This window comes from Equus asinus, chromosome 29 (genome assembly GCF_041296235.1).
Source record: "Equus asinus isolate D_3611 breed Donkey chromosome 29, EquAss-T2T_v2, whole genome shotgun sequence".
Classification (NCBI taxonomy): Eukaryota; Metazoa; Chordata; class Mammalia; order Perissodactyla; family Equidae; genus Equus; species Equus asinus.
The window spans coordinates 26,885,985-26,900,097 of NC_091818.1; the positions used below are offsets into that span (position 1 = coordinate 26,885,985).

At 38.0% G+C, this 14,113-nt stretch overlaps 1 protein-coding gene across 22 annotated transcripts in view; it reads right to left on the bottom strand.

Moving 5' to 3' along the window:
- MLLT10 (MLLT10 histone lysine methyltransferase DOT1L cofactor) overlaps positions 1 to 14,113 on the bottom strand; it is a 258,500-nt gene that overhangs the window by 26,795 nt on the left and 217,592 nt on the right. For all 22 annotated transcript variants that reach the window (XR_011499305.1, XM_070501151.1, XM_070501159.1 and 19 more), the window contains one exon: positions 474 to 652. Coding sequence is in view for 21 of the 22 variants with exons in the window: in XM_070501151.1 (XP_070357252.1) it covers positions 474 to 652 (179 nt within the window). In the remaining variant the exon portion in view is untranslated. The remainder of the gene's footprint in view (positions 1 to 473; positions 653 to 14,113) is intronic.

Genomic DNA, 14,113 nt, shown 5'->3' on the forward strand with positions numbered 1-14,113 from the left:
TACTAGGAGGAAAAACATATAGTACTTAAAGGGATGACTCACTCTTTATCCTATATTCTCCTACACTGGTTTTTAAAAATTTAGACAGCAAATATTCAAGTTATTTGTGTGATTTTTAAAATTATAAAAGGAATTTTTAAAACCAAAAAAAATCCAAACTGGGTTCATACTTTTTAAGTACTACTTTTTAAAAGAAAGAATAAAAGCTCTCCCCAAATTACTATTTTACATCATTAGGACAAAATTAAAACTCAGAAACTGAAAAGACCCAGTCGGTGCCAACATATTTCTTTGTCCTCTCTCATGAATATCATGTAAAGGTGTCTAGAATTTCCCTCACAGGTCAATACAAATTGAGCTATTTTATAAATTCCTACAGGAAGCCCTATTTCATTTCTCTCTCCTCCAGTCAAACTCACTTTCGAAAATGACAAACCCATCTACAGGTCACTCACAGCACTGTGATAATTTACCTGAGTTGTAGCAACAGCGGGGGCTGCAGATGATGTGGCTGATGGGGAGAGAGCTCCCACTTGTTGCAAATGCCCAGAAGACTGCTGAGGTAAATGAGAACTGGAGACAGGAGTACTAGATCCTGAGCCAGATACTACATTTGGAAATGATACTGCTACATCATTGCTGTTATAAATACCTGAAAGAAAAAAAAATCTTATTTAAATATTTTATAACTTAGCAGTCAAATGTCACAGACATACAACATTAATCAATAAGTTAGAACACCCATGTTTCCTCCTGATCCCTCCCCCAATGATAAACTTTATTGGTGGTGGTAAAAAAAAAAAAAGAAAGTGACAGTAACTAAATTAATAAATACTGACTTTTTATAAAACATTTGTCTAAAAGAACCTAAACCATTTTTTATGTATCAAAAATGGCTTTGCTAATAGGCAGGGATCACGTCAGGAAGTGCTTTGTAAAAATAATAATAAGGGTTCTAGGAATTTCTAAGAGCAATGAAATGTTTCTTAAATAGAAGAATGAAGCAATTAAGAGTTACATAAAAATTACCTAAGTAAGCCTTTCAAAATGCAGATACTAGGGCCCCAGAACTAACTGAGAAGGTCTGAAATGGGAAGGGACTTTGTTTTAGAAAGGTCACCCAGGCTACAACGTAGACAACAAAATAGAACAAAACCAGACTTAGAGATTCGGAGACTAATCAAGAGGCTGATGACACTGGTGGGCACACCTGTGAGAATGAAGAATACAGGTGGATTCTACAGATGTTCAGGAGGCGGAATAAAGAAGACTTCATGACTGAGTGGGGTGCAGGAGTCGGGGAAGGTCTCAGAGATGAAGAGGACACGGACTGCGAGGGGGTGCTAACATTCACGCCAAGGAACACAGGAAAAGAGGACGGGAAACTTGAAAGCATTTTCAGCAGCACTATGGGGGTAAAAGCCAGAAAGTGGGAAATGAGAGAGTGGAAGTAATTCATTCTTGACAAGTGGATGGGAAAGAAGAAGGAAAGAGAAAATAAGCAAAAGTTCAGAGGAAATAAGGAGTTTCTGATAAAAGATGTTTTGTTTTTTTTAAAGGTGGGAGATCATGCCCCTACGCCGATAACAAAGAGCCCAGAGAGAAGGAGAGGCTCTTTGAGGATAAGATAAGAGATGGGATATCAGTAAACCCACAGGGTTCTCACCTAGGGGAGACTTTGCTCCAAGGAAGACTTTTGACAATTTCTGGAGACATTTTTTGGTTGTCAAAACCAGGAGGCGCTACTGGTATCTAGTAATACTGGTAGAGGCAAGGATGCTGCTAAATATCTTAAAATACACAGCACAGCTCCTTGCAACTAAGAATTATCTGGCCTATAGTGTCAAGAGCATGGAAGCTGAGAAATTTTGCTATAACCAAGGCTCTAGGGAGGGTGAAAGAGAATGAGATCCTAAGAATTTGACACCCTAACAAGAGGAAAGCAGGAAAAAATGAACCTAAGTGGGCTGCAGTCAAAAAATATTTTTTGAGAAACTATAGCCCTTGAAGGCAACAATAATTAGTTATTTATATCAACAGTACAATTTACTTTGTTCTAAACATAAATATTATTGATTCATAATAAATAAAAGCATTTATAATCTTCAAACAAGGGAAATAAAAGAATTGGGATATTTTAAAGGCCTTACAACTATAAGTGAGGCTCCTTTTTATATTTACAATTTATCCAGAAAAACGGTAATTTATTCACTCAACAAATGCATCCATTCTGCAAACACCTGAGAGCTCACTGTTTGCCAGACATTATTCTAAGCCCTGGAGATACAAAGCCATTCAAGATATGTGGTCTGCGCCTTCAAGAAGCTTAGTGGAAAAAAGAGACAATTACAAAAGACTGTGAAGAGTACTAAGATAGAGACATCCTCAGGAGGCTATGAGTGCATAAAAAGGGGCATCTAACACAGACCAGGGGTGAGAGAGGGTGGGAGTCAAAAAACTTACTGGAAGAGATGGGTGCTTTTAAAGCTTATTTCTGAAGGAGCTGTAGAACAGAGGTGAAGGGTGGTTTGAGGAAGAAACACAACAGGGAGCAGGGCAAATTCTAAAACCTTCTAAGTACTATCTGTATAGCTGAAGCAAGAAATAAGGCTAAAAAATAAGCAGGAATCAGATCAAGAAGAACAAAAATGTTAAAATATTAAAAATTAAAAATTTAACATGCCACAACTAGAAGGACTCACAACTAAAAATACACAACTATGTACCGGGGGGCTTTGGGGAGAAAAAGGAAAAATAAAACCTTAAAAAAAAAATTTAGAGATAATAGGAAGCCACTAAAGGACTGTACACAAAAGTTTGGTGTGATCAGATTGGTGTTTAAGCAAAACATAAATCACTGGCACAAGGCTGAGACGAGACTAGGGAGGGGATTTAAATAGAGGCTGGAAAAGCTGTTATGCTGCTACAGTAATACTGATGAGCAAAAACAGGGATTACACTAAGGTAACAACAGTAAACAGACATTACAAAGACAAAGTTCATAGGACTGATAACTAATCAGACTTGAAGAATAAAAAAGGGGGAGGAGTCAAGAATGACTCTTAAGCATCAGCAAGTGGGTGTGTGAGTGGTGATGTCATTCACTCAGGGAAGCAGGAACACCAACTGAGAGCATCCAGTTTTTGGTTACCATGTGTAGGTCACCATGCTACCATAATAACAGCCCAAAGAGGTAAATATTACTCCCATTTTACATTTGGGCAGACAGAAGTTTACAGAAATAAAGTAACTTGCTTAGTGACCTAGCAGGTGGTGGAACAAGGGTGCAAACTCACAGCTGTTTGATTCCATAACTGAAACCACCTCCTAACAACGTCTGAGTTTCAGGTTGATCATTATGGTCTTTGAGATGCCTGTCAAACATAAAACTCCTATATAGTCTAGAACAGAACGGGATGAGCCTGAAGCTCAGCAGAAAAACAAGGTCTGGAGATAGAAATCGAGGAGTCAGAAGCATAGTAAAGTTAGAATAAACAAACATGAAAACTCAAAAAGGCTTTTGGTTGGCCTGCACTGTGTTTGAAAAATTTAACCAGTTCATATTTAGAAACACGGAAATTCCATGTTAAAGTCTCGATTTCTAATTCCTTCCGAAAAACTGCAGCTCTGTCAGCACTGGAAACCGTATATCCTGAAACAGCAACAACCTGCCGGAGCTTTGGGTTCTTTAACAGAAGCTTTACTTCTTGAAAGCACAGACTCTTCAATCCACCAGCAGGGTTCCGTCACTCCTTAGTCTTCTCCTCCACTGCACTCACTCCCGTTGCCTACCTGGCTCCTCTAAGTATCTGATTTACATCTCCTGTACATCTCCTGTACGAAGCTGGTCAAAGCCAAGGAATGGAAAAGTGAGATCAGCCAGGGAAAGTTCTCAGCATGATCAAGAGAAGAAGACAAAGAAAGAACCCCAGGGAATATTACCATTTAAAGGGTAGACAAAGAAAGACCACAAAGAACAAAATAAGAAAACAGAGAGAGAGAGAGTCTTAGCAACTCCTTAGAGAATTTCAACAGAAAAGGTCAAATGATGCTACCAGTCAGTTAAGGTAAGGCCAGAAAAAGGAGTCACTAAATGTAACAATAAATCTTGGCATAATTCTTTTTAAGAAGTTTGCCTGTGAAGGACAGAAAAGAGATAGTAAGTAAATGAAGTGAGTATTTATAAACCTATAATTATATTCCAAAGGATGGGCGCATAGCTGAGAAAGGTATTTTTTTCAAAAAAAGTTTACTCCATAGTTCATTCAACAAGTTTTTATTGAGATTCTTATTATAAAAGCTATTGAAGACAGCAAAGAACAGAAAGGAATTCCGCTTTCAAAGAACTTACAGTCTCATAGCAGAGCTAATTGGTATTCACAAGGTGCTATGAGAGCTAACTGGTATTCATAAGCTACTATCATACAGGAAAGAAATGCTCGGTACCCTAAGAAGGACACATAACAGGAAGGATGATTTAAGTTGAGAGGAAGAGACTAGGGTGGAGGAGTTCCAACGAGAAGTACTTAAACTCAGCTTTTTAAAAGTACCTTAAGAGGTAGAATGCTGATTATCTGGGGTTTTTTAATGGTGAAAAGCATACTAAACATGGAATCACCAACTCCTAAAACTAAAAGACAAAAGTTAGCTGGAGGCAGCATGCTGAAATCAAAATTGCACAAGTTTTTGACTGAACTGAGATAAAACTCCTGGCTCTCTCAACTATGTGATCTTAATAAAATTAATCTTTCTGAGCCTCCATATTGTTTTTTTTTGTTTAAGACCAAGATAATAGCTACCTTAAAGGCTTTTATTTGAGAATATCTATGTAAAGGTTCTAGCAATGCCTAATACACAGTAAGTTTCCATAAATGATAGCTTACAGCTATTTTAGAGTTAACGCTCTAGTTAAAAAGTTAGTTTTAAAATCAAGAAAGTACAGTATTGTAATTGTCAGGTTCTCTCATGTCCCTACTACACTTGGAAAACTGCAATTACCATTACCACATGCAATAATATATCATTGAAGTATGATACTGAGAAGTAAAATTGTGGTGATTGAAGACCTTCGATCTCTACACTTAAATTTGTTTTTATATTGTATTAGCACATACCTAAATGGGAAACTGCACAGACAAATGTGCAATTTAGTGATCACACTTTGAAATTGTGCCTGGTATTCAGGTTACTGCTACAGAATAGAACAAATCAGAATTTCCTTTCATATCAAGGCAGGAAAGCATAAAATTCTAAATCTCTTTTTGAAAATGAGGATCACTGACTCCCTCAACTCCCTCACACCTCAGGTAGGACTGGTATAGCACAGTTTACTAAGACTTCTAGAGCTTTTTTCCCAAAGCAAATACTCCTCTTAGATTGCTCTGTATCTGCTTGCTATTTAACTTCATTCTATTTCCATCTTTTACAAGTTACATGGTATTTTAGTTCAAATCAAGGTGACATTCATCGAATTAAATAGAACTGAATCCTGCAATGCATAAGCTCTAGGAAACTGTTCTGAAATTCATTTGTTCACGATAGAGAGTAGAGTAGAAACAGATAGAGAGTAGAAATAATGATACAGAGGGTGGCAGTGACATACTGATTCAATTTCTTTCATTCATCCATCCATCCATCCATCCGTGTATCAAATAAATATTTATTGTGCATCTACTACAAGACAGGCACTGTGCTAGGAGCAGGAAATAAAGTAGAGAACAAGACAGAAAGATCTCTGTTCTCCAGGATTTTACTATTTAATTATGGAGGCAAACATTAAACACATGACTATAAATGTGACAAGTGGTATGATGGAAGACAAAAGGGTACTATGAGAGTGAAAAATTAGAAAGCAGAAAAGATCTGTCTGAAGAAATACTTAAGCCAAGGCCTTAAAGGTTAGGTAGGTAGGTGTTAACCGGACAAAGAGTGAAGTAGAAAAGCTGTTCAAAACACCAGGAGAAAGAGAAAATAGGTAATATGGCGGAAGCATAGTGGAGACAGTGGCAGGAGACAAGGCTGGAGAGAGGGGAAGGAGCAGATCTCACAGGACCTTGTAAGCCACGTAGCGGTGTCTAGAATTTATGTGAAGATCAAGGGGAAGATACCAAAGGCAAAGAGCAAGCCTTGGTTTTTTCAAAGATCATCCCTCTGACTTCTATGTAGCAAATGAACTGGAGGAGGGAAGAAGGGAGACAGAAAGACCATTCAGGAGGCTAATCCACAATCTGGATGAAAGATTAAGTCCCTCTGGACTAAGGTGGTAGCGGTAGTGAACATGGAGAAAGAGGGATCTGAAGTGCCATCTAGCAATTATAATCACCTAAACTTGAAGATGAGCTATATTTGGTAGATGGAGTAAAGAAAAGAATTACGAATGAATCTCAGGTTTTTGGCTAGTTATTAGAGTACCATTTACTGAGGTGTTGAAAACTGGAACAGGAAGAGTGGATTTTTGTTTGTAAAAGGGAAAAAATCAGCCTAGAACTAAGTCCTAAAGACCTCTAACATTTCAAGGATGATTAGTGGAAGAGGACTTTGTAAAGAAAACTGAGATCAGTGGGGTAAGAAGAAAATAATGAGTGTGACGTCACTAAACCCCAGAAAAAGAGACTAAAGAAAGAGAGGGCCGCATCAACGGTATCAATGATGCTGAAAAGGCTAGTTAAGACACAGACTGAAAATGCCCAGTGGATCTGGAAACACGCAGACAGATGGCGATCCTAGGAAGAAGAGTATAGTGTGGGTGGAGTCAAGAAAACATTGTGCAGACCTAAGCTTTATTAGTGTGCCCTTTGCAATTATATAAAATCAATATATGACAGAAGTGTACTTGTCTAGCGACAGAAATATTAGTGTTCACTAACCAAAGTTCCTGCTTCCCAGTTTCAAACTGCCTGGGTGCCAAACCAGTACCACATCAAGTTGCTTGTGCAGAAAAGAACCAGAGTAAATGAATGGGATAGTCTTGAGGAATATTTAACCAAGTAAATGACTAAGCCTGATAAATTAACCCTAATCAACACCCCAGGAGACTGAATATTCTTTTCTGGAGGATCATATAATGTAATATATAGATAATAATATAGGAGTATAATATAGTTAGTCTAAATCCTGCTCCCTGATGCAAATAACTTAACCTCATTGAACCTAACATTTCTCTTCTATAAAGTGAGGATGGCACTAATGATTTCACAGGACTGGTGCAAGGATTAGCTAATACATGCGAAGCATATACTATATTATTAGTATACTGTCTACCACATAGTAAGCATTTGATAAATAGTAGCCATATTATTAAATATAAAAAGGAACAGGGGCCGGCCCGCTGGTGCAGTGGTTAAGTGCACACGTTCTGCTACGCCGGCCCAGGGTTCGCCGGTTCAGATCCCCGGTGCGGACACGGCACCGTGTGGCAAGCCATGCTGTGCCGGGAGTCCCTAATATAAATTAGAGGAAGATAGGCACAGATGTTAGCTCAGGGTCAGTCTTCCCCAGCAAATAGAGGAGGATTGCCAGCAGTTAGCTCAGGGCTAATCTTCCTCAAAAAAAAAAGGAACAATATCTATTAATGTTAAAAGAAGTAAATAGGATAATATATACAGTAATAGAGAGCTTCCGTTGTTGATGTTGCCTTAATGTCCCTTCCCTTTGGCAACTAATGACCGAACACTTTAAGGATATTCTTTATCTTGGCTCTCCCTTTCTAAATTGTGAAATAAGTCTCTATATGATTAACACATTCATTACTCAGAGAGGGTAACATAAAATTTTGAAGAAAGTAAAAGCTGTCTTTCCTGAGACTCTTGGCCATCTTGATGGAATATACGTGATCCTAAATCTCTTCAGGCAAGCATTAACTATTTCTTAGGCTGCTCTATTTTTACACAGAGACGAACAGTTTTGTTCATTATGTATTGCTTCTTTTGACTTTACCTATAAAACAACACATACTCCTTATTAAAAATGTTAAATGGAAAAATAGAAAAAAATTATCTGCAAACATTGTCAATATTTTTATATGTTTTTAGACTTTTTGATGCATAGTTTATGGTTTTATTTTACTTTATACAGCTGCCTACATAGTGGATATAGTATTTTTAATCCTTTTACACTTTACATATTTTCCTACGTCATTATAAAATCTTTTAAAATGTTGTTAATGTCATTTTGATGAAATCAACTGAATATTGCATAGTTGACTTCATTTTACAATATTCTACAAATACTTATGTGCCTTATATGCCCAGACACAATGCTAGACGCCAAAGATACTACAAAAAAGAAAACAGATACTAAAGAGAAGGAATCAGACATTAAATAATCACACAAATATTACTGCTATGATGAAAAAGTAGAATGCACTATGACAGAATATAAGGGGTAACTTAATTAAGATTAGCAGTATAGGGTAGGCCTCTGTGAAGAAGTGACACATAAAGTAAAAGGAAGTCCTTAGATACCATTTCTGTTCTATTTACCTGCCTAAAATTCTTTCCCTTTTCCAAATAGCACCTATTTTGGACCAGGGAAGTACCTCTCCCCAATTTCACACAGTCTTGGCCCAAAGATGAACATGCGACTCAAGCTGCGACAAACAAACTCTCCTAGGAATTTAAATCTTGAATGCATACTCACAAGGGCAGACAATGGTCAGACCTAAGTTAGTCTAATGGTATTAATATTAGGAGTCTATTAATTCTTATTTACCTAGCCCTTGAAACTACCCTTATTTCTCTTCTCCCAGAAGTCTGGGATAGAGTTTCTCCTTTAATTCTCTAAAATAAACATATATCTCCAACTAATTCTTTTTTTTGCTTAAATTTGACAGAATCCACTTCTGTGGCTTGTGCACAATGGACCCTAAGTGATACAACCAGTGTGGTATAATAAGTAAAGAAATAAGATGCTCAAAGATCAAGCCAGCCCAAGGACCAGATCATGTAGAACCTTGCAGGCCATAAAGGACTTTTCAATTTCATCCTTATGAAAAGCTATTAAGGCATTTTAACCAAGAGAGTGGCATGATCGAAATTATTGTTTTAAAAGGTCATTTTGGAGAAAAGAATGTGAACAATGCCCTGAAAAACAATGGAAGAGTGGAATCAGAGAGAGAACTTTAGTAGTTATTACAATGCTTTAGACAAGAGATTTTAAGCTTAAATTTGGTGAGAATTATGGAGGGAGAAACGCAGAGGCTCAGAACTGAGCCCCAAGAAATTTCAACGCTAAATTAGGATAAAGGAGAAGAAGCCATTAGAAAACTAAAAAGAAACAGTCAAAACAGTAAGACAACCAAGTTAAGTATAACGTTAGAGAAGAGAAGGGAAGGAAAGGAGAAGGGGAAAGAAGAGAAAGTGAAAAAGACAAGAAAAGAAAGGTCCTCAACAGAACAAATACGCTAAGAGGCCACCTAAGACGAAGAGTGAGAAATATCCACCGGACTTGGTGGTATTGAAAGCTATTCCTGATCTGAGTGGAGTAGTAGTTGCAGAAGCCAGTATGAAATGGTTTGAACAAAATCAATCAGTGGAAAAATCTCTGTTTCTGGCAATGAGGCAGACTAGACAACCTAAAAACCTCCCTAATTAAAATGACCTAAAAATGAATAGCTGAGCCCACAAGAAGGTAAGGGAAATCCTTAGGAGTCAAAAAATGAAGAGGAAAAAGCTTTAACAGGTCACCCTAGAGGAGCCAACATGTTTTAGTAACCTAGGACCTTTGTCTGTAATGCCCACAAGGAAAAGAGATGAGACCCTTGGGCCTCCAAAGGATGGAAAGTTAAAATTAATAAGATCTATTTAAATAGTCATGTGCCTCAGAATGACATTTTGGTCAATGATGGACCGCATGTATGACAGTGGTCCCATAAGATTAGTACCATAGAGCCTAGGTGTGTAGTAGGCTATATCGTCTAGGTTTGCCTAAGCACACTGTATGACATTTGCACAACAACAAAATCACCTAACAATGCATTTCTCAGAACGTATCCCTCTCATTAAGCAGCACGTGACTGTCTAACTAAGACTTTCCAAGGGCTACACTTTTAGGGAAAAAAAACCCCCACAAACACAAAAATCACAGCGTAGGGAGAAAATAAAGAAGCTTGTTCAATTTGACGTGAGCTCTGGATAGGGGGACGAAAAGTCTGCCCTGAGAATTTATAACCACAGCCTTGCCTTCAAATAGGTTTTGGGTTTGAATTTATACTATGTGACTGGTCTGGTAAATCCCAAACATTAAACTACAAAAGAAGGGGTCAGGTGGTACCGTCACTTGAGTACACAGCAGAGGCAAACACAAAACCTCTCTGAAGGGATATATCCTCAACCCAGGCTATAAAATGAGTCCATAATCCAAAATTAGAAAACATGGAAGGAAACAATCCCCTTGATCACAAGCTAGCAGACACAAACATTAGGATTTGACTGTCCTCCAAAGACCTTACGAAAGAGAAAGAGTAAATAAAGATCATGAGATAAATATTTTAAATGATTAAGAACCTAAAAGGAGAATTACAAATGTGAGAAAGGAACAACATTATATATAAAAAAGAGAAACTTGGGACATCCTCCTGTGGTAGGCAGAACTGTAAAGATGTGTGCTGCCCCCCCAACCCAGCCTCCCTCCCCCGCAAGTTTCCTATCCCCTTGTTATTCAATCAAACACTAATCTAGGTACTGCTGTGAAAAGACCTGGCAGATCCAATTAAGGTACTGATCAGCTAACCTTAAAATAGGGGGGCTATCCTAGATTGTGAGGGTGGGCCCATTGTAATCACACGAGCCCTTAAAAACAGAAGAGGAAGGGCAGAGGAGTCAGTGGGAGATGTAGCAGAAGAGAAAGCAAGAGAGATGCGACAGCTGGGGAAGTCAGAGAGACTCTAAGTGTAAAAAGGATTCAACTCACCTTTGCTGGCTCTAAGATGTAGGGACACAAGTGCAAGGATGGGAGAGACTCTAGGAGCTAAGGAAGGCTCTCAGCTGACAGCCAGAAAGGAAATGGTGACCCCAGTCCTACAACTCTAAGAAAAGAACTAGATTTTGCCAACAACCTGAACGAGCTTGGAAGTGGACTGCTCCCAGTCTCCTGACAACGAGAGCCCCGGTGGCCAGTGCCTTCATTTCAGCCCTTGAGACTCTAAGCGGAGAAATCAGCTAACCCAATCCAGACTTCTGACTGTGCACTAATAAATTTCTGTAGTTTTAAGCTACTAATTTTGTGGTAATTTGTTACGGCAGCAACAGAAAACTAACAAACTTGCAGTGCCAGAAAGTAAAGAAGCGTTCAGAGAATAAAGGTGACATATCAAAAGGACAAGGAGCCAGTTTAAAAGGGCTCCCACTGGCTAAATTGTGAACAATTTGAGCATCACAATAAACGGATTATAACCCATACGAATCCACAAGTCCACACTGATATAAAATGAAAGTTTGATGAAGAATGGGATATTTACATAATCTCAAAGTTCATTCTATAACATACTTACTAATTACAAAGGGGAAAAGAAAACTTTTCCATTGGAAAAGCCTGATTATGTGCCACCTGATGAGATGCAATGGAAAGATCACTTCTAGGATAACCTGCTCCAAAAAACGTAATCTGGATCTAATAATGAAAAAAAGAAACAAATCTAAAATAACTAGCCTATAATCTTCAAGAATTTTAAGACAATCATCAAAACTTGAATGGCTTCTGAAGACTAGAAGGTAGTAAGGTGGCAGTGTTAATTTCCCGTTCTTGATAGTTGTATGTGATTATGTAGGAGAATGTCCTTGTTTGTAAGAAATACTTAAGTATTCGGGGCTGATGGGGCACTACGTCTCCAACTTAGCCTCAAAGGCTTTAGGAAAATAAAGTTTTCTATACTATACTTGCAACTTTTCTCTAAGTTTGAGAATGTTTCAAAATAAAAATATTTTGAGAAGAGAGCTACAAAAGGAAAAGAACAAAACCAGATCAGGTCCGTTTTAACAAGGACCACAAAGAATCCCTAAAATTGGAAAACATGTTCACTAAAATTCTTTACTCAGGGCCAACCCCGTGGCCGAGTGGTTAAGTTCGTGCACTCCGCTTTGGCGGCCCAAGGTTTCGCCGGTTCGGATCCTGGGCGCAGACCTAGCACTGCTCATCAGGCCACGCTGAGGCGGCACCCCACATGCCACAACTGGAAGGACCCACAACTAAAATATACAACTATGTACTGGGGGGCTTTGGGAAGAAGAAGGAAAGAAATCTTTTTAATTCTTTACTCAGTAGTCAAGTCAAACAATAAATATAAAGAAATGATGAACAAAAAAGACTGTAACAAATTACCCAGCTACAGCATAGAGATTAATAAATGGAAATTATAAAAGAGAGGTGAAGGACAGAATCAAAATACAAATATGTCTAACAAAAATTCCTGCAGAATAGAAAGAGTAGGAAAAACCGATCTTTTAAAACATAACGGCTATGACTGTGTCCAGAATCAATGAAAGTCATGAATTCTCTCAATAAAGAAGTACACACAAAGTCCCAAGAAAAAAAGTCACATCTAGACATAATGCCAAAGACAAAGAAAACATCTTAAATGAGTAGAACAGTTTGAGGGGTAGGCACAGAAATAGGAACACGAGATTAAAAGAGAGTTTGGGTCTTTTTGGCTTTTTACAAAAGGAGAGATACTAGAGCATGTTTAGATGTAGATGGCAAAGAGAGGAAGAGGAAACTACAATGACAACGTCTCTGAGAGAGCATAAAAGGATGAGATCCAGAGCATAAGTAAGGATTAGCCTTTGCACGTAGAACTGGAGAGAAGAAAAAGAGGATGGACACAAATCAAGCAGGCTGCAGAATTAGGGGATGAGAAGATGAAGTTTTTTCCGGGAGTAAGAGACAAAGACATCTAATATACTGGGGATGGGGAAAGGGAAAGAAGAGTTAAAAATTAAACAATCATGGCAAAGAGTAAGAGAGTTTCCCAGAGACATGTAGTAACATTGCCAAGCAGTTTAAATGTCAGTCGAGGCTGGTCTCATGAATCTATGATGATATGAATTTGTACATGGCATGATTTTTTTCTCTAGAAACACTTAGCTCACATGAAGTATAAAAATATAGGTGGTCAGGGTAATGAGGGAGAGTACTCCAACTAAGAAAAGATGAGACACATCTAAATTAGTATCAATCATAAGGCTAGATGAGAAACATCATGAAGTGCTCTATACAGTGTTTTTTTCCTATTTCTTTACCTTAAGGAAGTTAAAAGGAAGGCTCAGTAAGAAAAAAAATTGCCAATTAAAATGAAGAACATAATCTTATTAGCTGTGGCAGCTATTAAAACAATTTGTCATTCTTCATTAAAAGTTTTCTATAATTTAAATAACATAAAAGGACCAGATTCAATTTTAGAAAATGAATACAAAAAAAACTCTACTCTCAAACATATAATTTTAACATAACTACTAGAATAATTCTGTCTAACATTTTACTCTGTAATTATTCATTTATATTTCTGAGTCTTCCAACTAGAATCTGAGCACCATAAAAACAAGAAGCAAATAACAAGAAACCGACAGTCCTTTGCCATGTATATATTACCTTATGCATAATATATATAAAACTTGTTGTTCTGGGTTTGGTGTCTGGGAAAATACATCACGGATATATTTCCAAGTTGCTAGGTAAGCTTTGTTAAATTAATAAACAGAAACCTCCTTAAATTAGAGTCAGGAGGCCACAAGGGGGAGCTCTCATGCCCTATGTAGAGGGCAGAGCCCAACAGGAAGAAGACTACTTCTTGACGGGGAAGAAGCTCAGCCAATGAGAGACTGTCACAATTTAGCCAATGAAAAGCCACCACACACTGAACTCTCAATTCCTCCCATGGACTCTGTTCACAATAGCCTTCCCAACATCCTCTTCTCCTCTATAAAAGTGTTTCTCGTCTCTTGCTGCTGGGGGATTTGCACCTGGCTCGCCATGGTTGCAGATCCCCAATGGCGATTCTTTGCTGATTCCAAGTAAACCCATCTTCAATGGAGAAATAACTATTTGTTTAAGGCCAACATTTTGGTGGCCCATATGGGTATACAGAGATGACCCCAGTGACTCCGGGGCTGGTGAGCGAACA